Source organism: Hoplias malabaricus, chromosome 5 (genome assembly GCF_029633855.1).
Source record: "Hoplias malabaricus isolate fHopMal1 chromosome 5, fHopMal1.hap1, whole genome shotgun sequence".
Classification (NCBI taxonomy): domain Eukaryota; kingdom Metazoa; phylum Chordata; class Actinopteri; order Characiformes; family Erythrinidae; genus Hoplias; species Hoplias malabaricus.
Window position 1 is genome coordinate 59,300,399 of NC_089804.1, and position 27,500 is coordinate 59,327,898.

At 43.3% G+C, this 27,500-nt stretch overlaps 2 protein-coding genes across 2 annotated transcripts in view; one reads left to right on the forward strand and one right to left on the reverse strand.

Annotated features, from left to right (window-relative positions):
- hdac7a (histone deacetylase 7a) overlaps positions 1 to 9,411 on the forward strand; it is a 20,461-nt gene extending 11,050 nt beyond the window's left edge. Inside the window, exons 15-24 of the mRNA XM_066672917.1 lie at positions 137 to 244; positions 574 to 629; positions 813 to 900; positions 1,007 to 1,126; positions 3,418 to 3,515; positions 4,359 to 4,477; positions 5,909 to 6,042; positions 6,428 to 6,509; positions 6,655 to 6,793; positions 7,078 to 9,411. Of these exons, the coding sequence (XP_066529014.1) occupies positions 137 to 244; positions 574 to 629; positions 813 to 900; positions 1,007 to 1,126; positions 3,418 to 3,515; positions 4,359 to 4,477; positions 5,909 to 6,042; positions 6,428 to 6,509; positions 6,655 to 6,793; positions 7,078 to 7,111 (978 nt within the window). The 3' untranslated portion in view covers positions 7,112 to 9,411. The remainder of the gene's footprint in view (positions 1 to 136; positions 245 to 573; positions 630 to 812; positions 901 to 1,006; positions 1,127 to 3,417; positions 3,516 to 4,358; positions 4,478 to 5,908; positions 6,043 to 6,427; positions 6,510 to 6,654; positions 6,794 to 7,077) is intronic.
- Positions 9,412 to 22,403: 12,992 nt separating this feature from the next.
- Positions 22,404 to 23,033, reverse strand: twist3. Its single transcript, XM_066672916.1, has one exon. The coding sequence runs from the start codon at positions 23,031 to 23,033 to the stop codon at positions 22,404 to 22,406; it is 630 nt and encodes a 209-aa protein (XP_066529013.1).
- Positions 23,034 to 27,500: the final 4,467 nt, after the last annotated feature.

The window sequence follows — 27,500 nt, forward strand, 5'->3', positions numbered from 1 at the left end:
CATATAGAGGTGTATTTTGTGTAGGGTTATCACACGATTAATGTCTCTCCTCCACTATAGATGTCTAACCTCAGATGTGTATTTGTCTAACCTTGGAGGTGTGTTTGTCTAACCTCGGAGGTGTATATGTTTACAGGTGGATAATGACACCATCTGGAATGAGATGCACACGTCCACGGCCTCGCGGATGGCGGCGGGCAGTGTGACGGAGCTGGCCTTCAGAGTGGCCAAAGGAGAACTGAAGGTGGGTCACAGACACAAACTGAGGGGGTCTGTCTGGGGGGTGGGGGGGGTGGGGTCTGTCTGGGGGTGGGTGAGAGTCTGGGGGGGGTCCTGATATAAAGGACTGGATGTTTAGTGCTCTCTTGTGAGCGTGTTGAGCTGAAATTACCATCATGTGACCAACGTTGGAGTTATTGATTAACCACCATAGTGGCTAGATGTTCTCTGAGGACAGTGAAGGTCCAGAGGGTTCTCCAGGGTTATCTAGAACACAGTGTAATGCATGTGTTCTCCGTGTGTGTCTTTTAAAGTGGAGCTGGTTAATCACATGTTGGTTTTTCTTTATTTTAGAATGGTTTTGCTGTGGTAAGACCACCAGGACATCACGCAGACCCCTCTAACCCCATGTAAGTATGTTTGTGTGTGTGTGTGTGCTGCAGTGTCAGCAGGCTGTCAGTGTGTGTGTTTATTTATGAGTTGATAATGAAGGTTGAAAGTTGATTTATGCCACTGTTATTAACATCACACTGAAGATGCTGCTTCACACATTCCTCTCTCTCTCTCTCTCTCTCTCTCTCTCTCTCTCTCAGGGGTTTCTGTTTTTTTAACTCTGTGGCAATTGCTGCTAAACAGCTGCAGCAGAAGCTCAACGTCAATAAAATCCTCATTGTTGACTGGGTGAGTTCAGACACTTCACTCAGACTGAATTAACTCAGACTAAAATAACTGAATAAACTCGGTTCAGAGTAGATCGCTCTTCAACCTGTCCTCTGTCCCTCCTCAGGACGTCCACCATGGCAACGGGACTCAGGAGATCTTCTACAGTGACCCCAGCGTCCTGTACATTTCACTCCATCGCTATGACAATGGAAACTTTTTCCCTGGCAGTGGTGGACCAGCAGAGGTCAGAATCTACAAAGGGATTCATCTGAGATCTTTAATATATCAGTTGACCACTAGATCATTAGCGGATCCTCTGTAGATCTTCAGTAGATCACGACTGGACCATTAGCAGATTATCTGTAGCTCTTCACTAGATCACCACTAGATCATTAGCATATCTTCAGTAGATTACTGCTAGATCATTAGCAGATCCTCTCTAGCTCTTCAGTTGATCACCACTAGATCATTAGCAGATTGTCTGTAGATCCTCAGTAGATCACCACTAGATCATTAGCAGATCCTCTGTAGAGCTTCATTAGATCAACACTAGATCATTAACAATTCCTCTGTAGCTATTCAGTTGATCACAGCAAGATCATCAGCAGATCGTCTGTAGATCTTAAGTAGATCACAGCTAGATCATTAGCAGATCATCTGTAGATCTTCAGTAGATCACCACTAGATTATTAGCAGATTATATGTAGCTCTTCACTAGATCACCACTAGATCATTAGAAGATCCTCTGTAGATCTTCATTAGATCACGACTAGATCATTAGCAGATTATCTGTAGCTCTTCACTAGATCACCACTAGATCATTAGCATATCTTCAGTAGATTACTGCTAGATCATTAGCAGATCCTCTCTAGCTCTTCAGTTGATCACCACTAGATCATTAGCAGATTGTCTGTAGATCCTCAGTAGATCACCACTAGATCATTAGCAGATCCTCTGTAGAGCTTCATTAGATCAACACTAGATCATTAACAATTCCTCTGTAGCTATTCAGTTGATCACAGCAAGATCATCAGCAGATTGTCTGTAGATCTTAAGTAGATCACAGCTAGATCATTAGCAGATCATCTGTAGATCTTCATTAGATCACGACTAGATCATTAGCAGATTATCTGTATCTCTTCACTAGATCACCACTAGATCATTAGAAGATCCTCTGTAGATCTTCATTAGATCACCACTAGCTCATTAGCAGATCCTCTGTAGCTCTTCAGTTGATTACTGCTAGATCATTACCAGATCATCTATAGATCTTCAGTAGATCACCGCTTGAACATTAGCAGATCCTCTGTAGCTCTTCAGTTGATCATGCTAGATCATTAGCAGATCGTCTGTAGCTCTTCAGCTGATCACCACTAGATCATTAGCAGATATTCTGTAGATCACTGCTAGATCATTATCAGATCCTCTGTAGCTCTTCAGTTGATCACCGCTAGATCATTAGCAGATTGTCTGTAGATCTTCAGTAGATCACCACTAGATCATTAGCAGATCCTCTGTAGAGCTTCATTAGATCACCACTAGATCATTAGCAATTCCTCTGTAGTTATTCAGTTTATCATGGCTAGATCATTAGCAGATCCCCTGTGGATCTTTTGTAGATCACCAATAGATCATTAGCTGATTGTCTGTAGAGCTTCAGTAGATCATCGCTAGATCATTAGGAGATCCTCTGTGACTTTTCAGTTGTTCACAGCTAGATCATTAGCAGATCCTCTGTAGATCTTCAGTAGATTACCAGTAGATCATTAGCAGATCGTCTGTAGATCTTCAGTAGATCATGACTAGATCATTAACAGATTATCTGTAGCTCTTCACTAGATCACCACTAGATCATTAGAAGATCCTCTGTAGATCTTCATTAGATCACCACTAGATCATTAGCAACTCCTCTGTAGTTATTCAGTTTATCACAGCTAGATCATTAGCAGATCCTCTGTGGATCTTTTGTAGATCACCAATAGATCGTTAGCTGATTGTCTGTAGAGCTTCAGTAGATCATCGCTAGATCATTAGGAGATCCTCTGTAGCTCTTCAGTTGTTCACAGCTAGATCATTAGCAGATCATCTGTAGATCTTCAGTTGTTCACAGCTAGATCATTAGCAGATCCTCTGTAGATCTTCAGTAGATTACCAGTAGATCATTAGCAGATCATCTGTAGATCTTCAGTAGATCACTGCTAGATCATTAGAACTTTCTCAGTAGCTCTTCAGTAGATCACAGCTAGATCATTAGTAGATCATCTGTAGATCTTCAGTTGATCACCACTAGATCAATAGCAGATCCTCTGTAACCCTTCATTTGATCACCGCTAGATCATTAGCAGATTCTCTGTAGCTCTTCAGTTGATCACCATAAGATCATTAGCACATCATCTGTAGATCTTCAGTAGATCACCACTAGATCATTAGCAGATCGTCTGTAGATTTTCAGTGGATCTCCAGCAGGTATTTAACACCTACAGCAGATGCTGTGCAGATGTTGAGCAGATGTTTTGTCCCCTGTTTGCGCTGCAGGTGGGCTCTGGAGCTGGTGAAGGGTTTAATGTGAACGTGGCGTGGACGGGAGGACTGGAGCCCCCTATGGGTGATGCAGAGTACATCGCTGCATTTAGGTGAGAAAACACTGCAGTGTCTGATAAAGCCCCCTCACACACACACACACACACAGCACCCACAGCACCCCCCACAGAGTTCCACTGTTCTCTGATTGATTCCTGACTTGTGTTGGACACTGAGCGCTAAAATGTTTGATCACAGCTAGACATCAGCATTTCATAGCCTCACACAATCTCTCTCTCTCTCTCTATTCCTCTATCACTTTGTCTTTCTTCTTTCTATCCTTCTCTCTCTCCTATCTCTATCCCTTTCTCACTCTCTCCTCTCTTTATCCCTCTCTCTCTATCCCTCACTCTCTCTCTCTCTCTCTCTCTCTCTCTCAGTTCAAAGCCGCCGCAGTTCTCCTGGTTCTCGTTATGATTCTGTCGCTCGCCCCTCGTCACTGACAGCCACCATCTGGGAGCCATTTGCTCTAATTACCCACAATCCCCCACTTCACCCCAACCTCCCTCACCGTGGAAACCACCCCCTCCCTCCAGACCAATAAAACTACCCACAGTCCCCTGCGTAGAGGAAGGGGGGAAGTAGAGGGAGAGAGAGAGAAAGAGAGAGAGAGAGAGGGGTGTAGTAGAGGTATAGAATACAATCTGGCAGCTGGGGGTGAGGCGGGTGGAGAGTCAAGCCCACCCACTCCAGAGGGTTTCCACCAGAAGGAGACCTCCATCAAAAACTCAAACTTTATTAAAACCACCCACAGAGAGAGAGAGAGAGAGAGAGAGAGAGAGAGAGAGCATATATGTTGTACCCTAGTGTGATTAAACCCCACTCCTGACAGAATAATGATGGTGTGTGTGTGTGTGTGTGTGTGTGTGTGTGTGTGTGTGTGTGTGTGTGTATAGGACTGTGGTGATGCCAGTTGCTCGGGAGTTCTCTCCGGACCTGGTTCTGGTCTCATCTGGGTTCGATGCAGCAGAAGGACACACATCTCCTTTAGGAGGATACAAAGTCACAGCTAAATGTAATACACTCACTGGCCACTTTATCAGAAACACCCCCCTTCTACTGACACTCACTGGCCACTTTATCAGAAACACCCCCCCCACCCATTCTACTGACACTCACTGGCCACTTTATCAGAAACACCCCCCTTCTACTGACACTCACTGGCCACTTTATCAGAAACACCTACCTTCTACTGACACTCACTGGCCACTTTATCAGAAACACCCCCCCCCATTCTACTGACACTCACTGGCCACTTTATCAGAAACACCCCCCTTCTACTGACACTCACTGGCCACTTTATCAGAAACACCCCCCATACTACTGACACTCACTGGCCACTTTATCAGAAACACCCCCCTCTACTGACACTCACTGGCCACTTTATCAGAAACACCCCCCTTCTACTGACACTCACTGGCCACTTTATCAGAAACACCTACCTTCTACTGACACTCACTGGCCACTTTATCAGAAACACCCCCCATACTACTGACACTCACTGGCCACTTTATCAGAAACACCCCCCTCTACTGACACTCACTGGCCACTTTATCAGAAACACCCCCCTTCTACTGACACTCACTGGCCACTTTATCAGAAACACCCCCCTTCTACTGACACTCACTGGCCACTTTATCAGAAACACCCCCCCCATTCTACTGACACTCACTGGCCACTTTATCAGAAACACCCCCCATTCTACTGACACTCACTGGCCACTTTATCAGAAACACCCCCCATTCTACTGACACTCACTGGCCACTTTATCAGAAACACCCCCCTTCTACTGACACTCACTGGCCACTTTATCAGAAACACCCCCCTTCTACTGACACTCACTGGCCACTTTATCAGAAACACCCCCCTTCTACTGACACTCACTGGCCACTTTATCAGAAACACCCCCCCCATTCTACTGACACTCACTGGCCACTTTATCAGAAACACCCCCCATTCTACTGACACTCACTGGCCACTTTATCAGAAACACCCCCCATTCTACTGACACTCACTGGCCACTTTATCAGAAACACCCCCCCTACTGACACTCACTGGTTACTTTATCAGAAACACCCCCCTCTACTGACACTCACTGGCCACTTTATCAGAAACACCCCCTTCTACTGACACTCACTGGCCACTTTATCAGAAACACCCCCCATTCTACTGACACTCACTGGCCACTTTATCAGAAACACCCCCTTCTACTGACACTCACTGGCCACTTTATCAGAAACACCCCCCATTCTACTGACACTCTCCGGCCGCTTTATCAGAAACACCCCCCCTCTACTGACACTCACTGGCCACTTTATCAGAAACCTCTTGTGATTGGCTAGATATTCAGTGTGTCTCTGTATGTGTGTGTGTGTGTGTGTGTGTCTGTATATGTGTGTGTGTGTCTGTATATGTGTGGGTGTGTGTGTGTGTGTGTTCTTGGTAGGCTTTGGGTTCCTGACCCGGCAGCTGATGGCATTGGCCGGAGGGCGGGTTGTTTTGGCGCTGGAAGGTGGTCATGATCTCACAGCCATCTGTGATGCATCAGAGTCCTGTGTCAGTTCTCTGCTTGGACTGGAGGTAAAATACATTGTTATACACCCATTATACATTAGTTATACACCTGTTATATATTTATATACATTTTATACACATTTATTGACCTGGAATAGGTCTGTTATGCACCTGTTATAATTCAGTTATAGATCTGTTATATATCAGTTATACACCAGCGTTTGACCGAATATAGACATGTTATAGATCAGCTATAGACATGTTATACACATTTCCCCTGTTGTATATTTGTCAAAAATTAGTTGTAAAAATGTCATATACCTGTTACATGTTGTAGACTCTGTATAGAACAGTCATACGACTTTATCTTACTCTTCTTTATACATGAGTTTATTGACAAGTCTTGCTTTCTCTCTCTCTCTCTCTCTCTCTCTCTCTCTCTCTCTCTCAGGACCCTTTCCCAGAGGAGGTTCTCCTCCAGAAACCCAATGCTAACGCTGTCCACTCATTACAGAGAGTTCTCCAGGTCCAGAGTGAGTCCCTTCTCTCCATTTCTCTCCTTTTCTCTCCACTTTCCCTGTTTTCTCACAGTATATGGAGCTTAACTGTACTAACACTACACTGTACACTGTACTACACTGTGAATAATATTGTAATGCCATCCGTGCCCTCCCCCAGGTCAGTACTGGACCTGTTTGAAGCCGGTCCTGGGCTCTGTGGGGATGTCTTTTCTCGGCGCTCAGAGAGGAGACTGTGAGGAGACGGATGCAGTGAATGCTTTAGCTTCTTTATCTGTAGGAGTCCTGAGCAACAAGAGGTAAACACCCCCCAACTGCCCCTTCATTCACCCCCTTCAGCCCTTTACCCCGATTACAATGACCCCAGTCACTCCATTCACTCATTTACATTTTACCCCATTTACCCTAGTTACCCCCGTCTCCTAAAATTAAAGGTGCAGTCAGTCATTTCTGCCACAACAAAGTAAAACCGAACAGTGTTCCTCCACGTGATTGTTGTGGGTACATAGTTTTCTGGGGCAGTAGAGAGGGCTGTTTCTGATAAAGTGGCCAGGTCTGATCTGTGTGTCTGTTCTGTCCTCAGTGTCTCTGATGAACCAATGGAGCATGACCAGTAGGCCTCATAGGCCACACCCATTCCCCCATCCAACCAGCTGTCCAATCACAGTGGAACTTCATGTCACATGACTGCGAGAGCCTCTGCATCTCTTGCTGCCTTAGGACCAGCAGTGCCTCAGTGGGAGGGGCTGCGGTGATGTCACATCCTGTTATTGTCCTCTTTGTTGACCCTAGAGTGGAGTGGTAAATCTGAGCGGAAAACTTTGGAAACAAACTTGGAACTTTATCTCAAATCCACATCAGAAAGCTCAGAATACGAACACTGACATGGAAGGAGACTTATCTTTTTCAGTTTTTGTTTGGTTTTTTTGTCTGTTTTCATGAAAAATTGGAGCCAAAGTGGGGGGGTTTCCCGTGGTCCTCCTCCACTGTGCCTCGTGGAACCGACCCGTCCACTTTCACTGACGACGAGAAGCAAAAACAGAACAGTTTTTAAACCTTTTCCATCATTTTCTTTGGAATATTTTGATTTGGGGGGAATTTCCAAACATCTGGCAACCACAGACGAGGCTCCTCCCCTCGTCATTCTCTCTGTCTCCGCCTTAATGATGTCATTTCCACTTTACATCCACAAAGTTAACCACTAAAGCAGAAAATAAGGATCTGGACGAGGTGTTATTACTATTATTATTATTATTATTATTATTATTATTATTATTAATATTATTATTATGATTATAATAATTTTGCACTGTGTATTCCATAATGTGAACCATTATATTTCTTTTATTTCCTGTCTTTTTTATTTTTGATTATTCCAGACCTCGGGGTCAAAAGTCAGGTCTAAACAAGAGATCATTCTTTTCATTGTTACTTTTTTATTTTCAATGAAGCAAAGCAAAAAGTGTGTGTGGTGTGTGTTAAACTTGTTTAAAATCACTGCTTTAACACACACACACACACACACACACACACACAGAAATGCAGCTTCAGTTCCTGCAACAAACACACACTCCCACCTATGACCACTGCACAGGACGAATCACTGACCAGGGGACTTTTATTTTCCCCAGAAACTCCAACGTAACCCAGGCCCCGCTGCTTTAACCCTTTACACCCTTGTTCTGTTCAGCTTCAGTGTTTATTTGACTAGCGTTTGGAGCTCACAGTTGAAAAGGTAGATTTAATATTATATTTTTACCAGTTTTACTCTCACAGAGGTGATGAATATTGATCACAGAAACATCATAATTCCAAGAAATACTTGTGTTTTCCATTAGTTTTTGGGGCCAAATGTGGAACACATCAACATCATCACAGCACTTCTGTCCAAACAAAGCCTCAGAAATGATCAATATTTATATAGATTTGATATTTTTAGAAAGAAAAAGTGCCTTAATTAAACAAAATTAAACAAGCTTCCGTTCTTTTTCTCTGTGATTTAAAGGCAATAAATTAAAGTGTATCATTTGTAAATAAACCTGAGGAAGTAAAAAGCCTGGGATTTTTAGTGAATTATCATCAGCTGAAATTAAAATTGTTGAAAAGAATCAGTAAATTCCTTTAAAAACGAGACGAGTTCAGATCGCATTCATTCCTCAGTTGCAGTAACGAGCCGTAAACAGAATTAAAAACAACACTTTCTCCTTTTCCTCTCTTTGCACTTGACCAAAGACGTCCAGACGGCGCCGAGGACTGACCTTCGGGCCTCAATCTGTAACAATGCTCTTAATAATGGACTCATTACCACTGACTTTCTTCAAAAACGACATAAAGCTCAAATATTCGGCATCAACTAGAAAATGGAATAAATCTCTAATAATTAAATACAATTTGAAATTTCAGAATCACTTTATTTCTGATCAGCCGAGAAGCAGCTTTAAATGTTATTGTTTTTACTGCGTTTTTGAGTTAAAGCAGCGATTCTTTGTCATTTAAAAGTCATGACGTTATTAATAAGTGATTGATTTCTTTGTTGCTGTTAATCAACAGGTGCTCAACATCAAAGACCAAAATACAAGTCTTAACTTGACTTTATTCAGGACAATTCCACCTTAAACCGCCTTAAACCTCTTCAAACCGCCTTAAACCACCATGAAGTTACTTAAGCTCCTTTGATCCTGTGGATGTGCCTTAGACGTTTTTTCTGTTTCTAAAAACTTGGCTTTAACAGAATTTTTAAAAGGTTTTAAAGCCATTGTTTTGTGTAAAATTACTTTTTTGAAAATTTACCATAAAATCTATTTTAAAAAATACATTTTGGGATAATTTTTTAAAAGATATTTATGATAAAAAATGTTTATGACATCAATCTTTAATCCAATTTGAAAACCACCAGCCATGTGCCCCCCACCATCTACTGTCCCTCACTGTCCCCCACTGTCCCCCACTGTCTCCCACTGTCCACTGTCCCCCACCGTCCCCCACTGTCCCCCACCGTCTACTGTCCTCCACTGTCTTCCCCTGTCCCCTACTGTCCACTTTCCCCCACCGTCTACTGTCCCCCACTGTCTCCCACTGTCCCCCACTGTCTGCCACTGTCCACTGTCCCCCACTGTCTCCCACTGTCTCCCACTGTCCACTGTCCCCCACTGTCTCCCACTGTCCCCTGTCCCCCACTGTCTCCCACTGCCCCCCACTGTCCCCTGTCCCCCACCGTCTACTGTCCTCCACTGTCTTCCCCTGTCCCCTACTGTCCACTCTCCCCCACCGTCTACTGTCTCCCACTGTCCCCCACTGTCCCCCACCGTCCCCCACTGTCCCCCACCGTCTACTGTCCTCCACTGTCTTCCCCTGTCCCCTACTGTCCACTTTCCCCCACCGTCTACTGTCCCCCACTGTCTCCCACTGTCCCCCACTGTCTGCCACTGTCCACTGTCCCCCACTGTCTCCCACTGTCTCCCACTGTCCACTGTCCCCCACTGTCTCCCACTGTCCCCTGTCCCCCACTGTCTCCCACTGCCCCCCACTGTCCCCTGTCCCCCACCGTCTACTGTCCTCCACTGTCTTCCCCTGTCCCCTACTGTCCACTCTCCCCCACCGTCTACTGTCTCCCACTGTCCCCCACTGCCCCCTGTCCCCCACTGTCTCCCACCATCCCCCACTGTCCCCCACCGTCTACTGTCCTCACTTTCTGTGAGAGGCTTTTAGAGGAGGACGTCTGGTTCCATTCACCTACAGTGTCCACTTTTCCAAAAATGATTGGATGTCCTCTTTACGCTTATGTCCTGATCAGTGTGGAATTCATTTGAGTGTAAATAACGTTAGGGAAATATTCTCCGTTTTGGAGCTTGTTTTGAGACAAACGAGACCCCGTTTGTGTTTATATTTTTAATAAACAATAAACCGACACAGCTTTTCGTAAGCGGTTACCACTGAAGGATGAGCAGTTCGGACCGTAGCTAGATTTACATTCCTGCTCAGTAGAGGGCGCTGATGTTCCTAAATGTGTTTATGATGTTTTTACGGTAGCTTCGTGCGTTTGAACTGTTTTGGTTTTACCTCTGAACCCTGTGTTTGTGTTCTTTACATTCTTACGCTATCAATAATGCAAAGAATATATAAATAAGTAATTAAACCAAAACGAAGGCGTGTTATATGTGTTTATATTTCTCGCCTGTGAGGACTAAAGACTAAGAAATGTCTTAATTTTTTATTTTTCCATTTTGTGTGTATTTTTTCTTGTCACTTGCCACTGTGTAAATATTTACCAAAGAAAGACCAAAAATATAAAGAAATAATTCACCCTGGTGCCTTTGATCTGCACTAAGTGGGTCTCATGAAGAAACAAAGTTAAACCTTATTCCCAAGCTCCATGTACTTAACTTCTATTCCAGTCTTTAATTTGGAACTTTTATTTTGAAGTTCTGTTTCTTATCCGCCGTTTATTCTCCGTATGTAAAGTGAAGATTGTCTATTTTTTACTGTTTCTCTTTTCCTCATTAAAACAGAAGGCATCTTGTTGCTGAAGCATTTGTTTGTTTGCTGTTTTTGTGATTCTTGTGTTTATTTTCATTTGTTTCACGGAGGTGAGATTTAGAAGCATAAACCATTCAAACAGTTGATGTTTGTATTCACACTCTGTTTATTTCAGCACCTGTTCCTTTAAATGATAATGAGCCGCTCGCTGTTCACCCTGACCCCGAGCGCACAGCAGTGAGGAGCGAGGAGCAGAAGCTCTGGTTTTTAGCCGTTTTCACTCTGTTCTCTTTCTTCTCCGTTTTTACTCAGTGCTCTTATTTCTCCGCGCTCGTTGTGTCTGTTTTGCTGAGTTTAACCTCGTCTTTGCGCTCTCACATAAACACTGGTCCAGCGCTGTGATTGGACAGACTCAGACGAGGGGGCGGGGCCATTCTAAAGTCTCTGCACTTGACGTCAGAAGCGGAGCAGAATCAGAACGAGTCGTTTTATCCTGTGTTTCTGACTCAGGCAGCGCACAGAGAACTGACTGAGGTCTTGTTTCACAGTGAAACTTACAAAGTTAAAACACCTGACTTGTTTATTCATCTGTTTATTTACGTGACGAGGAAACATCAATGTAAACAGGTTTAAATTCCTCAAACTTACAATTAGAGATACTTGTTATATATAAGAATCAATCAATCAGTGAATCAATCAGTGATTTATTATTTAACACACTCTACACTCTCAGAACGATGTTTACATGTTTTTTTCACACAATTAATATGCATCCCTTTGTGTTGGAAAATGATGCTGTTCAAAACAGACCACCACTGCTCATTTCACCATCACAGACCCAACCGTCCGGACCCCTCAGACCCTGAAGAAGTCTTAAAACTCACTAAGTTTAAAGATGAGAACGTGTGGCATGGGAAGGCCTTGCCCTTAAGCAAGGGAATACACCCAGCAGAACCAGACTACACCCGAGAGACCGCCATATGAACTCCAGAGGTGGGATACGGCATTGTGAACTGATAGTGTGCCAAATGAGCAAACCCGGTTTGTATCCCACCTCTGAAGAGCTGATGGTGGTCTCTCAGGGTGTGTTCTGGTTCTGCAGGATGTAAGGCAATCCCTTGCTTAAGGGCAAGGCCTCCCTGCCCCTCCAGGATAGAGCTTCCCCTTTTCAGAGGTTCTCTCCTTTCCAGTCTCAGTGTCTGAGGAGTTCCTCTGGGTCCAAGGTGGCTCTGGGTGGTCCGGGGGTGGGGCTGGTTTTGTGGTGGTGTATGTTCATGTTCAGAAGCTGAGAATTCTGGGTAACATTCTTGTGACCGATGCATGGTGGGACCCATCTGTTTCTGAGAGTGTGAAAAACAAAAACAGAACATAAACACACTGTAAATGGGCTATAGATCAAAACAGCAGGCTCGGTTCTGTCCAGGCTAGTGTCCGGTTCCTCTGGTTCTGCTGCTCTGAAGAACGTCCAGAACCGGTATATACAAAAGTCCACGTCCAGACAAATACTGAGCTGGCGGTCTCACCCTGGACCACCAGGCCACGCTGGAGCTGGAGCAATTTCACCTGGGCTTCTGACAGTCAGAGCGACAGAGGACGAGATTTCATTCCAATATCAATCACCCCACACTCTGACTGTACACACTGCAGATTCACACTGAATCAACACCCTGCACAGTGTGATTAATCGTAACTGGGGAGTGGTGTTAATCCAGTATGAATCAGTCTGACTGTATGTGCCTTAAACATTGCTGATTCACACTGTGTGTTGCTAATGTTTGGTGATTGATGTTTGGTGATCTGATGTTTGGTGGTGTTAATCCAGTTTGAATCTGCAGTGTGTGACTGTGTTAATCCGGTTTGAATCTGTAGTGTGTGACTATGTTAATCCAGTTTGAATCTGCAGTGTGTGACTGTGTTAATCCAGTATGAATCTGAAGTGTGTGACTGTGTTAATCCGGTTTGAATCTGTAGTGTGTGACTGTGTTAATCCAGTATGAGTCTGCAGTGTGTGACTGTGATAATCCGGTTTGAATCTGCAGTGTGTGATTGTGTTAATCCGGTTTGAATCTGCAGTGTGTGACTGTGTTAATCCAGTTTGAATCTGTAGTGTTTGACTGTGTTAATCCAGTATGAATCTGCAGTGTGTGACTGTGTTAATCCGGTTTGAATCTGTAGTGTGTGACTATGTTAATCCGGTTTGAATCTGCAGTGTGTGACTGTGTTAATCCTGTTTGAATCTGTAGTGTGTAATTGTGTTAATCCGGTTTGAATCTGCAGTGTGTGACTGTGTTAATCCGGTTTGAATCTGTAGTGTGTGACTGTGTTAATCCAGTTTGAATCTGCAGTGTGTGACTGTGTTAATCCGGTTTGAATCTGTAGTGTGTGACTATGTTAATCCGGTTTGAATCTGTAGTGTGTGACTGTGTTAATCCAGTTTGAATCTGCAGTGTGTGACTGTGTTAATCCGGTTTGAATCTGTAGTGTGTGACTATGTTAATCCGGTTTGAATCTGCAGTGTGTGACTGTGGTAATCCGGTTTGAATCTGTAGTGTGTAATTGTGTTAATCCGGTTTGAATCTGCAGTGTGTGACTGTGTTAATCCGGTTTGAATCTGTAGTGTGTGACTATGTTAATCCAGTTTGAATCTGCAGTGTGTGACTGTGTTAATCCGGTTTGAATCAGTAGTGTGTAATTGTGTTAATCCGGTTTGAATCTGTAGTGTGTGACTGAGTTAATCCGGTTTGAGTCTGCAGTGTGTGACTGTGTTAATCCGGTTTGAATCTGTAGTGTGTGACTGAGTTAATCCGATTTGAGTCTGCAGTGTGTGACTGTGTTAATCCAGTTTGAATCTGCAGTGTGTGACTGTGTTAATCCGGTTTGAGTCTGCAGTGTGTGACTGTGTTAATCCGGTTTGAGTCTGCAGTGTGTGACTGTGTTAATCCAGTTTGAATCTGTAGTGTGTGACTGTGTTAATCCGGTTTGAGTCTGCAGTGTGTGACTGTGTTAATCCGGTTTGAGTCTGCAGTGTGTGACTGTGTTAATCCAGTTTGAATCTGTAGTGTGTGACTGTGTTAATCCAGTATGAGTCTGCAGTGTGTGACTGTGATAATCCGGTTTGAATCTGCAGTGTGTGATTGTGTTAATCCGGTTTGAGTCTGCAGTGTGTGACTGTGTTAATCCAGTTTGAATCTGCAGTGTGTGACTGTGTTAATCCAGTTTGAATCTGCAGTGTGTGACTGTGTTAATCCAGTTTGAATCTGCAGTGTGTGACTGTGTTAATCCAGTTTGAATCTGCAGTGTGTGACTGTGTTAATCCAGTTTGAATCTGCAGTGTGTGACTGTGTTAATCCAGTTTGAATCTGCAGTGTGTGACTGTGTTAATCCAGTTTGAATCTGCAGTTGAAACACTACCCAGCTGCTCCAGCTCCAGCAGAGTCTCAGGGTCTTCCAGGCTCCAGATCTTCAGGTGGTCTTCTCAGGTGGACAGCCTGCTCTAGGGGTCCGTCCTCTTCTTTAAACAGAGTAATAAAGGTAACAGTCTGTGGCAGGGGCTGCGGAAGGCATCTGGTTGTGGGGGGAGGGGGCTGAGGGGGGAGGCATCTGTTTGGAAGAAAGAAATAATATTAACAATAATTCATTAAAGTGTAAACATGCATCACCACTTGCAGAAACCTTCTGGTCCTGAGCAGGATTCATCCCCCACTTAGCAACGTCCTAACATCTCCAGAGGAAGTCCATAGCAACCGCCTAGCAACACCCAAGCAGCAGCCTAACAAAACCCAAAAATCACTCCAGCAAAACCCCAGCAACTTCATAGCAATCGCTTAGCAACCACCTAGCAACACACTAGCATCTCCATAGTAACCACCTAGCAATAACCCAGCAACTTCCTAGCAACTCCATATCAGCTGTCTAGCAACACCCGAGCAACCCATATCAACCACCTAGCAACATCTTCCCAATCACTTTCAATACCATAACCACCATCTACCAATAAGATAACACTTTACTGATCCTGAAGGACACTGTCAGAAATAACCTAGCAACCAACTTCGGCACCATAGAAACCCACTCATTCATTCATTCATGGACTGCAGCTGACGTCACAGTGTCGAGTAGCCTCCATATTGATGATGTACTCGTTACTCAAACACAACTCAAATAAACAGAGCTCTGTGTCAGTCAGTAGAGGAGCTCTGGCTGTGTCCCAAATAACTCCATACACCCTACATAGTGCACATCACAGATACTCAACTAAGAATACTGCACCCAGACAGTAATTAGACACTAATTCCACAGGGAAACATTATATTTATTCATTACATTTATTTCTAAACCGTGTGAGTGCAGGGACGGTTACTTTATGACCCACACTGTGCCCTACGCAGGGTGAAGGGAGAATTTGGGATTTGGCGTCAGCTTCACTGTGGCGTGGAAACCTCTCACTGGTCACTCCCACTTTCAGACGAGCAGAACACCTTTACTAACCTTTAACTGAATCCAGAGGAATAATTTAGATGACAGTGGCGATAAAACTTTATCCTCCAAGAATCTGTGTGTGTGAGTGCTGTGAGACTCTCTCCAGAGCAGGAAGAGGAGCTGCGTGAGAGATTTATCTCTTTCACTTCTGTTTACGTTAGAGTTGCGGTCTGAAACCAGAGAATCACTCCCCAATGTGGAATAGAAACCACATAACATCATCTTAGACACCACTGCAACATACACATAGCAACCACTGGGAACACCACAACAAGGGCTTAGCTACACACTAACAATCACAATAATCATATTCATTCTTATATATACAATTTTACTTATTTCATAAATGTATTGTACTGTTGATTAATGAAAACCAGTCTGAATTATTACTGAACACAGACCTTCACTCATACCATTCTCTCTCTCTCTCTCTCTCTCTCTCTCTCTCTCTCTCTCACACACCCACACACTCAGACACACACACACACACACACATGCACAAAACACAGACACACACATGCACACACACACACGCACACACATGGAAAGACACACGCACACACAGACACACACACATGCACACACACATACACACACACACACACTCAGACACACACACACACTCAGACACACACACACACATGCACAAAACACAGACACACACACACACTCACACACACACACACACATGCACACACACACACGCACACACAGACACACACACGCACACACAGACACACACACGCAAACACAGAAACACACATGCACATACACACACACACACACGCACACACATACACACACACACACACGCACACACAGACACACACACGCACACACAGACACACACACGCAAACACAGAAACACACATGCACATACACACACACACACACACACACATATACACACACACATGCACACGCGCACACATACACACACACGCACGCACATGCACACGTACAGAAACACACACACACGCACATGCCCGCGCACACACACACACACACACACGCACACACAAACATGTATAAAAATTTTGTTGGTGTTTTAAGGAAATTACACATCAACTAATTTATATTTCTCTCCCTCCTTTTCTCATTCTCTCTCTTTGTTCCTCTCTCTCTCTCTCTCTCTCTCTCTCTCTCTGTTCTCTCTCTCTCTCTCTCTCTCTCTCTCTCTCTCTCTCTCTCTCTCTCTCTCTCTCTCTCTCTCTGGTTTTAATCATTAAGGTTCCTGTGAGTCTGAGGCTCCAGGCTCTGATTACACCACACACTGCTCCAGATCAGAAACCCAGGAATAAAAGGAAAGTGGAGGGATGAGTGGGTAATAAAGGAGTGTGTGTGTGTGTGTGTGTGAGGGGGACAGGGTTATAAAGGAGTGGGAGTGTGGGTAAAGGGGAGGGGTAATGGGGTAGTGGTGGATGAGCAGGGGGCAGTCAGGGGGTGATTTTACCCCGTGTTATTAGGGGGTAATAAGAGGTTTATGTCGTTTTTCACTCGGCTCTTTAATGGAGGTCAATTTATAAACAGTGCATTATTTCTTCATTTGGACTTTGTCCATTGGTCCATTCTTCTGTAACTCTGTAACGTTTCTCACTGACGTCAAAGCTGGGAATCTGATTCATTTTATTAAACAAAGTATTAATTATGTTTTCATGTTGATTTTATTAAAATATTCTGCTGGTGTTTAGTGTGAAATGTGTATATCGCCTCTTTCCAATGAAAAACGTGTATCTCCCAAAATAGTAACTTTACAGGAGCAGGAAAATACCTTCTTACATTTCAGAGGGAGTCACAGTTCAAACATTGTAACTTTGGAGCGTTTCTATTGGTCCGTTCTTTATGTGATTTACACACAGTGTGAAGGACAGCTGCTGAGTTCAGATGATATAGTAGCTACACACACACACACACACACACACACACACACACAGATACAGGGCTTTAACTGGTCAGCACAGATGTCATTTATTTATAGTTATTTATATAATCACACTTCTACATTTAGACTCAGAAAATCAACTTAAACAACATCATTAAAACCTTCAGCAGTTCATCTCTGAGACGTTTCAGAACACAGCCTCACACTGGTTTTATTTCATTAATGTTGTTGTGTAATAATTAATGATTCCTGTGATTATTCGTTGATTAGCGTTAACTGTGATTAGTTTAAAGTTGTGAACAAACAGCTGATTGAGAGACTGTGTTTGAGATTGTGTTCTAAGAGAAAGGTAGAGGTCAGAGGACACACTTCAGTCCGGTGTTTTACTGCACGTTTAAGCTGCTGTTTAAATCCAGACCAGTAGAGAACCTACACAGTGTTGGTGTTCCTCAGTGTTCCTCATTTGTTCAAAAGCTCAGACCTGTGTCTCACTCTGTTTCACAGCGCCACATTCACCACTTCTTCAAGAAACAACTGCTGCAAACAAACGCATTCCTCAGAAGAAAGTGTAAATGAAAATAACTTTAATGAAATACATGTGAAACGTTGAGAGCAGGTCTCGTCTGGTGTGTGTTGCCATGAGGCAACAGCTGGGTTTGATCTCGTTACATAAACCCCACAGAATCTAAACGGGGCTTATTTGTGACGGAAGGAAAATCCAGATTATTTTTTTCAGTTGTTTCTTGAAATGTTTGTGAAGAAATGTTGAATTAATCATATTTCACTGAAGTCGTTGCCACGAGGCGAAAGAACGGAACCTTCACTGATCACGAAAATCCTCTCGATTCTGCAGCGACACGCGTCACAGGTGTTTCATTTCTAAAGAACGGTGTCATTGGTGTGTTTTTATCGTTAGTGACTGTGTTACATTAAAGACAACTGTGATCAGCCTTTGACCTCCATCAGCCAATGACTGCAGCGCGTGTGGAGCCAGGCACCTGTCTTTATTCTCACAGGTTTATAAACGTGTGGCTGATGTGGCGTCGGCATGGAAACAGCATCTAAAACACAGCCCCAAAGCTTTTATTCTCTAAAATATTTATTTTAATATTTTATCTATTTTTTCATCATTTATGCTGCAAAGGGTTAAATCTCTCAGGTGAACGGTAACCTGTTGCTCTTCGTAATAAAACGAGGTGCACTTCGGGGACGGCTGGGTTTTTATTGTGTATTTAACAGTGAAACTTCAGACGAATGTGAAGCTCCTCTCAGTGATGAGCGCCGTCAGCGTTTAGATCAGACCCTCACTAAGAGAAACGCTTACTGCTCAGACGTTGCTCTGTACTGGCTCAGGAGACATAGACATAAAACTCCTTAGGACAAAAAAAGGAGACAAAATGAGACATGAGACACCAGAGAGAGATAAAGGAGAGAGTGGGGTTTATTTTTTCTGCTGAATCTGAGCAGTTTGAGACTTGACTGAGATCTCCACTGAAACTCCACTGAATCCAGAGACACGTCTGAGCAGCAGGAGACTTTGTTTTTCCGTCTGATCTCACTGTTGTCTATGAGAAACTACTGAGACATTATGGAGATCGAATCTTTTGATTTCCGCCTGTAGATCAGCAGCTGTGTGTGTGTGTGTGTGTGTGTGTGTGGCAGCAGGTGGGCTGTAAACCTGAGCTCGATTCAGAGTGTGACGTCTCCTTCAGACACAGTGATAACTGCAGTAATTACAAACAGGAAATAAATAACGATGAAAGACGAATCAAATACAAAAAGTAAAGTAATGATCTGCAAATTAATATAAAACACAGGTTAATGATCAGAACCCACTGAACATTCATTTATTCAGAAGCCTAAATGTAAAGGGTTAATATTTTTAGCTGTAGGTGAGAAACACCAGAGCATTGTTTAATTAATATTTTACTCATTAAACTATTAGTAATATTTATTATTAATAACATTCACTGTCCAGTTAAAGCCCTGCATCTCCGTGTGTGTGTGTGTGTGTGTGTGTGTGTGTGTGTGTGTGTGTGTGTAGTTACTGCATCATTTGAACCCAGCAGAGGCCCTTCACACTGTGTGTAAATCTCATGACGAATGACCAATAGAAACCCTCCAAAATTACTCTGAATAATGTCTTTATAAATTCACTTCCTCTGAGAGTTTTTTAATAAATCATTTTATATATATTTTATCTCCAAATAAGTAACTTCTTAACTCTCAGTTAAAAAAAAGACTGTATTCAGAATCAGTTTGGAGTGTTTCTATTGGAGCGTGAGATAAATATAAAACCTAAATAGTTTATGAATATACTGTTTTTTCCTGTTTTGTTTTTTTTTTTTTTTGAAAGTGACAAATAAAAATAACAATAAAAAATGTTAATAATATACTACATTGCATTAATACACATGTGTTTATTTATCTTTTATTGCAGCAGCTTTTGATCTTTAAGAAAAGGTTAATTATCATAAAGCAACTGCTTAATAAATGCTAATGATATTTAAATGAAGTTATTATTAAAAGATGTCTTTCTCACTACGTCAGACGTAATAAACTGATTTATTATTTGAACTAAACTGGTTTATTATTTGAACTAAACTGATTTATTATTTGAACTAAGTTGGTTTATTATTTGAACTAAACTGATTTATTATTTGAACTAAACTGATTTATTATTTGAACTAAGTTGGTTTATTATTTGAACTAAGCTGGTTTATTATTTGAACTAAGCTGGTTTATTATTTGAACTAAGCTGGTTTATTATTTGAACTAAGCTGGTTTATTATTTGAACTAAACTGATTTATTATTTGAACTAAGTTGGTTTATTATTTGAACTAAGCTGGTTTATTATTTGAACTGAGCTGGTTTATTATTTAAACTAAACTGGTTTATTATTTGAACTAAACTGGTTTATTATTTAAACTAAACTGGTTTATTATTTGAACTAAACTGGTTTATTATTTAAACTAAACTGGTTTATTATTTGAACTAAACTGGTTTATTATTTGAACTAAGCTGGTTTATTATTTGAACTAAACTGGTTTATTATTTGAACTAAACTGGTTTATTATTTAAACTAAACTGGTTTATTATTTGAACTAAACTGGTTTATTATTTAAACTAAACTGGTTTATTATTTGAACTAAACTGGTTTATTATTTGAACTAAGCTGGTTTATTATTTGAACTAAACTGGTTTATTATTTGAACTAAACTGGTTTATTTCTAGTTAAAAATAAAGTGTCAAATTAAAGTGGACACTTCTGCAACATTTGAACAAATAAAAACAAAGTAATGAAATGAGTGAGACATTACTGTGTTTGTGAGTTGTTTTATTCTAATATCAAGGTTTCTTTCAGATGGAATTCTCCCAGGAGCCTCTTCACTGCCGTTTTTCTTTAATTCATTTTTTAGAGTTAGATTTATTACAAATATAAATGTATTACTTTATCGTTACATTTCAAGCACAAAACATAAAATACATTTCAAACTGAAAATAAACTGTAAATAAAATGTCCTTAAAGAAACTTTAAAGAAAAAAGTCCTGATAGCTTTTTTTTAAAGAAATTCCCTGCTGAGGCCGAAGCTCCGAGCTCAGAGTCGAAACTGAAATCACAGAATGTATTTGTTACTGAGGTTTCTTCAGTAAATGTCTCCTTTATCGCATCACTTCATAAATCCACCCAGTCGCATCACTGCTGTCACTCGCTGAAATTCTGTGTGTTTTACACAATGCTGCGTTGTTTAATAGAAAACTACTTTACAACGTGGGTCAGTTACAGGACGAATATAAACACGACTGGCTTCTTAACAGTAAATTAATGAGTTAAATAATTTCTAACATCAATAAAAACATCCTGATGTTAGCTTTGATCTTTATCTGTATTTAATTCCAGTTTAATTCGTGTGAAGGTCTGCACTCCACGGCTTTGAGGGACTTTTAACTTTTGCAGGAACCACATTTTACATTTTAAATGTTCTATTTTACAGGGACAGGTCAGGTCTTTTCACGTGTGCGCTTTAAGTTTGACCTGCGGCGCACAAAGCTTTGCACGTGACTTTAAACTAGTGTTTACTGTTGGAATGGAGTGTGGGGTCAAAATCTGTGGAAAGGACTCTGTTTGGAGGTATTTTCTGTTTAAATTCAACTACATTTTAACAGAAACACAGCAGCAAAGGTTTAAAACCTGAGAAGTTCAGTTTATGGGACTTTCTCAGATCTGACACCAACTTTAACAGAAAAACCCAGAACTCAGAACAATCTTAACTTTAGGACGGAGTTCAGAGACGTGATTCAATTTAAAGTCATCAGCAATTAGAGCAAATTAGTGAATACTTCTTCACTTTTCTGTTGTTTATTTCTGTTCATTTTCAGGTTTGAGTCAAATACATCCCATATTTTCAGCGCTGTCTGAGCCCCGGTGCAGCTCAGATTTAACTGTGTGCTAAAAGGAAAAAGATTTTAAGAATTTTGAATTATAACAGAATTTAAATTATTCTGAAATTGTAAAGACAAATAAAGCAGGACGCACCACAACGGACTGAACATTAATTACATCTCACTGTGGCGTACATCAGTGTTTACAAAACGTACGCAGCTTAAAGGTTTAACAGTGGCCTTAAGTCCAGCTCTGCTCCTTGTGTTTAAAGGGAGTGAAAGAGAGGAATGAAATAAAATAATAATAAAAAAAAGAAAAAATGGAACTGCAAAAGAAATACACTCTGATTGTGTTCCAGAACACACACTGGGGAGGTTTCCCTGAGGGAGAGTCTAGAACCTTCAGGAAACTATAAACAAAGTCTGTTCAGAAGGACGACCGCCCGAAACAAGCAAAACCAAACACAGGACTGGAGCGTCACATACCTGTGGATCTCTGAACTGAGCATCTGACAGAGGAGTCAGGAAACACTGGGAACGCTGGGAACACGAGGGAGTGGATGGTCTCGGGGTGAAGCAGAAGGTTTTTGGGGTCTTTAGGAAGAGAGCGAAAAGAGAGGAACCAGGACAGGGACCAAGCAGTCTGTTACTAAGCGAAGCGGGATTCTGGAGAGGTTCTGAGAGGAGGCTAGTGGCTGGCGGACATGGACCAGGCTCCCTCCATCCTCCACACGGAGAAGGCGTAGCTGAGCCGCTCGTGGGCCAGGTAGTTGCAGCTGGCCAGCTTGGCGTCCATCTCGTCGCTCTGGAGGACCTGGTACAGGAAGTCGATGTAGCGTGACGCCAGCTTGAGGATCTGGATCTTGCTGAGTTTGTCCGAGGGCAGGGTGGGTATGATCTTCCTCAGGGAAGCGAAGGCGTCATTTAACGACTGCGTCCGCTGCCTCTCCCGGACGTTGGCGATGACCCTCTGGGAGTGGACGTCTTCGAAGGACTGGCCCGGAAGCGGCGAGCCGGCGCTGATCACCGGGATTAGGGAGGAGGATGAGGAAGAGGAGGAAGAAGAAGAAGAAGGAGAGCTTTTTTTGGGTCTCTTCGGGCCACTAGGCGTGAAAGACGGCGTCCCTTCAGACCCGGGTTTGTTCTCGGGACTCAGACGAGCACTTGCCTCCTTCTTGGGGCTGGTCAGTCGCTTGCGTCCAGCGGAGCCAAGAGGAGCGACCACCACGGGGCATTTATTCGCCCGGCGCTCAGCTTCGTTTTCATTTGGGAGGACTCCACCTTCAGGGAAATCTCCACAGCTGTCCTCCTCCCTCATCGCTGACGGACCTCTGTCTCTGAATGCAATCTTCTCCTGGTGCTCCAGAGCTCTCCTTCCCACAAATCTGGGCCTTCTCCTGGCTTTCGGGTTCTCCAGGGGTTCGTCAGAGCCAGATCGTGGGTGCGGGTTTCTTGGTTTCTTGGCCCGGTGTCTTGGTCTTTTTCCTTCTCCTGGTCCTCCTGAGGTTCCTTCGGTCAAATCTTGGCTTCTGTGACCTTTATGTTTGGTTTCTTGGTCAGTTATCTCCTCCTGGTTCTCCAATGCTGTCCTCCGTTCTGGTCGTAAATTCAGTGCTCTGCTCTGACCCTCTCTGGTGTTGAATCTTCTCCTGCTTTTGGTTTTCTCACTTTTCCCAGCACTCTTCCAGGTCCAGATCAGTTGTTTAATGATGTTTATCTTTGGTTTCTTGGACTCCTATCTCGTCCTGGTCCTCCAGTGCACTTCCTGACCCACGTCTTTGTTTTTTCTTGGTCCCTTGTTGTGAACTGCGTGCCTTCTCTGCTACAGCTTCATCCACGTTCTGGTTTCTAAGTGTCCCTTGCTCCTTCACTGCTCCTCTCTGTCCACACCTCGGCCTCTAGGGTCCTGGACTCGCTCTTCTAGCTCCCTGTTGAAGCTCCTAGGTGGTTTATTTTCTTCTAAATGTAAAACATCAAGGTTTAGACCAAGCTTTGGGGCCAAACTTACAAAGAAGATTAACAAACAGCAACCTCTTCCTTTACTCAGGATGCTAATGATTCAGAAACTACTCTCTCTCTCTCTCCTGAAGGTTCTTCAGCAGATGTGGGTCCCAACATCTGGTTTGTAGCACTTTTATAAAGGCCAGAAGCAAGGTTCCCAAGCCCAGCCCACTGCCATTCCTGATTGGATGGAAGTCTAACCTCCGGACTCCACCCAGGTTTGAGCCTAAGAGCGAAGGGGCCCTCCTCTGTGATTGGAGAGTGGAGGAGAGGGTGGGTGTGATAAGGGTTGGGAGGAATTGATTGGACGGTGTTCAGCGCAGGTTTCCCTGAAATTGTCGCTGTGTTTTATTAGATCCAGATTTCTCACTAAACACCAACACATCCCCCCGCTGCAAAGCAGCCCACCACACCGCAGAGCTTCCTGCAGCTTTCAGAGGGGATCTCTGTGGAAAGGCACCTTAAAATCACTTTTAAAGCATTTCTGAATCACGTTCAGGGCATTTTGCAGCAGAGGAGATACGGCTGAGGGACGGGCTTTGATCTGAATCCGCGCTGTTTGCTGGTTTCCTGTAAAAATATAGGAGATGTGAACATCTCCTAAGAACATTTTACAAACAGCAGAAAGATATAGAGCCAGAAAAAGTGGTACTGTGTAATGGAGATGGAGCCTCGTCACTAACACTGCGTCTAACCAGAAGACTGGGGTTCAAGTCCCAGCTTGAGCATGCACCCTGTTCTACAGCTATAGAATCCCAACTCTACAGGGACAGGCCACAGTTATTATGGCGTGGGTGCCCGAGCTGGGACTCGAACCCTAGTCACTCTGGAGAAGAGCATTCGCCAAATGCTGTAAATGTAAAATGGAAATTTCTTTATAAAAGTGAGGCAGCTGGGACACGGACGGACCCCCTGCTGTGAGAAAAGGGACGGAGCAGTGCCCGGTGGGTGGAGGGCTTTGTGAAATGGTGCAGAGACCACAACAAAACACTCAGAAAGTGACCTGGCCATTTGTTGACCTTAATGTCGGTGTTTAAACTGAGAAGGAGGAAAAATACCCAGAAAAAGGAGTAAATAAGGGCCTAGAGACTGAGATGTGGACGTAAAGGATCATTGGAGGAGCGAGGGGCATCTAGAACCCAAGAACCTGGGACTGGAGGAGAACCAGAGGATCAGGACGTCCACAAATCTAAGAAACCAAAAATGACCAACTTCAAAATATAGACCTGGATCAGGAAGAGCTCTGGGAATCAGAAATGAAATGGAAAAAAAGACAAAAATATCGTGACGCAGGAAGAGAGGCAAGAGCAGCATTTTTCTAACACAGATCCAGATATTTGTAAACACTGAGACTTTCCTTCCTTCATTTTGGAAAATGTCCCCATCCAGACAAATACAAAAAACACTGCATTATCTCCCCAGTCCAGTAGGGGGCCACAGCACCTCTTAAAGAGACACATCAAAACACCACGATACCTGAGAGAAACACTGAGGTTTAATCCCAAATCCCTCATTCTCCCTCTGTAGTGCACTACACACGTCCTGAAACGACTGAATCTAGATGTTAACAGTGCATTATATATTTCTAACACACATCACTTCTATTTATTCATCTGTGTGAATCTGAACTCTACTGCTGTCTGTGTGTGTACAGTGTAGTTTGTGACTGATGTAGTTCACTGTAGAGGGAGCGAGGAGCTGTGTGTGTACAGTGTAGTTTGTGACTGATGTAGTTCACTGTAGAGGGAGTGAGGAGCTGTGTGTGTACAATGTAGTTTATGACTGATGTAGTTCACTGTAGAGGGAGCGAGGAGCTGTGTGTTTACAGTGTAGTTTGTGACTGATGTAGTTCACTGTAGAGGGAGCGAGGAGCTGTGTGTGTACAGTGTAGTTTGTGACTGATGTAGTTCACTGTAGAGGGAGCGAGGAGCTGTATGTGTACAGTGTAGTTTATGACTGATGTAGTTCACTGTAGAGGGAGTGAGGAGCTGTGTGTGTACAGTGTAGTTTTTGACTGATGTAGTTCACTGTAGAGGGAGCGAGGAGCTGTGTGTTTACAGTGTAGTTTGTGACTGATGTAGTTCACTGTAGAGGGAGCGAGGAGCTGTATGTGTACAGTGTAGTTTATGACTGATGTAGTTCACTGTAGAGGGAGCGAGGAGCTGTATGTGTACAGTGTAGTTTATGACTGATGTAGTTCACTGTAGAGGGAGCGAGGAGCTGTGTGTGTACAGTGTAGTTTTTGACTGATGTAGTTCACTGTAGAGGGAGCGAGAAGCTGTATGTGTACAGTGTAGTTTATGGCTGATGTAGTTCACTGTAGAGGGAGAGAGGAGCTGTGTGTGTACAGTGTAGTTCATGGCTGATGTAGTTCGTTGTAATGGGAGCGGGGAGCTGTGTGTGTACAGTGTAGTTTGTGACTGATGTAGTTCACTGTAGAGGGAGTGCGGAGCTGTGTGTGTACAGTGTAGTTTGTGACTGATGTAGTTCACTGTAGAGGGAGCGAGGAGCTGTGTGTACAGTGTAGTTTGTTACTGATGTAGTTCACTGTAGAGGGAGCAAGGAGCTGTGTTTGTACAGTGTAGTTTGTGACTGACGTAGCTCACTGTAGAGGGAGCGAGGAGCTGTGTGTGTACAGTGTAGTTTATGACTGATGTAGTTCACTGTAGAGGGAGCGAGGAGCTGTGTGTGTACAGTGTAGTTTATGACTGATGTAGTTCACTGTAGAGGGAGCGAGGAGCTGTGTGTGTACAGTGTAGTTTATGACTGATGTAGTTCACTGTAGAGGGAGCGAGGAGCTGTGTGTGTACAGTGTAGTTTATGACTGATGTAGTTCACTGTAGAGGGAGCGAGGAGCTGTGTGTGTACAGTGTAGTTTGTGACTGATGTAGTTCATTGTAGAGGGAGCGAGGAGCTGTGTGTACAGTGTAGTTTGTTACTGATGTAGTTCACTGTAGAGGGAGCAAGGAGCTGTGTTTGTACAGTGTAGTTTGTGACTGACGTAGCTCACTGTAGAGGGAGCGAGGAGCTGTGTGTGTACAGTGTAGTTTATGACTGATGTAGTTCACTGTAGAGGGAGCGAGGAGCTGTGTGTGTACAGTGTAGTTTATGACTGATGTAGTTCACTGTAGAGAGAGTGAGGACCTGTGTGTGTACAGTGTAGTTTGTGACTGATGTAGTTCATTGTAGAGGGAGCGAGGAGCTGTGTGTGTACAGTGTAGTTGTGACTGATGTAGTTCACTGTAGAGGGAGCGAGGAGCTGTGTGTGTACAGTGTAGTTTATGACTGATGTAGTTCACTGTAGAGGGAGCGAGGAGCTGTGTGTGTACAGTGTAGTTTATGACTGATGTAGTTCACTGTAGAGGGAGCAAGGAGCTGTGTGTGTACAGTGTAGTTGTGACTGATGTAGTTCACTGTAGAGGGAGCGAGGAGCTGTGTGTGTACAGTGTAGTTTATGACTGATGTAGTTCACTGTAGAGGGAGTTAGGAGCTGTGTGTGTACAGTGTAGTTTGTGACTGATGTAGTTCACTGTAGAGGGAGCGAGGAGCTGTGTGTGTACAGTGTATTTTGTGACTGATGTAGTTCACTGTAGAGGGAGCGAGGAGCTGTGTGTGTACAGTGTAGTTTATGACTGATGTAGTTCACTGTAGAGGGAGCGAGGAGCTGTGTGTGTACAGTGTAGTTTATGACTGATGTAGTTCACTGTAGAGAGAGTGAGGACCTGTGTGTGTACAGTGTAGTTTGTGACTGATGTAGTTCATTGTAGAGGGAGCGAGGAGCTGT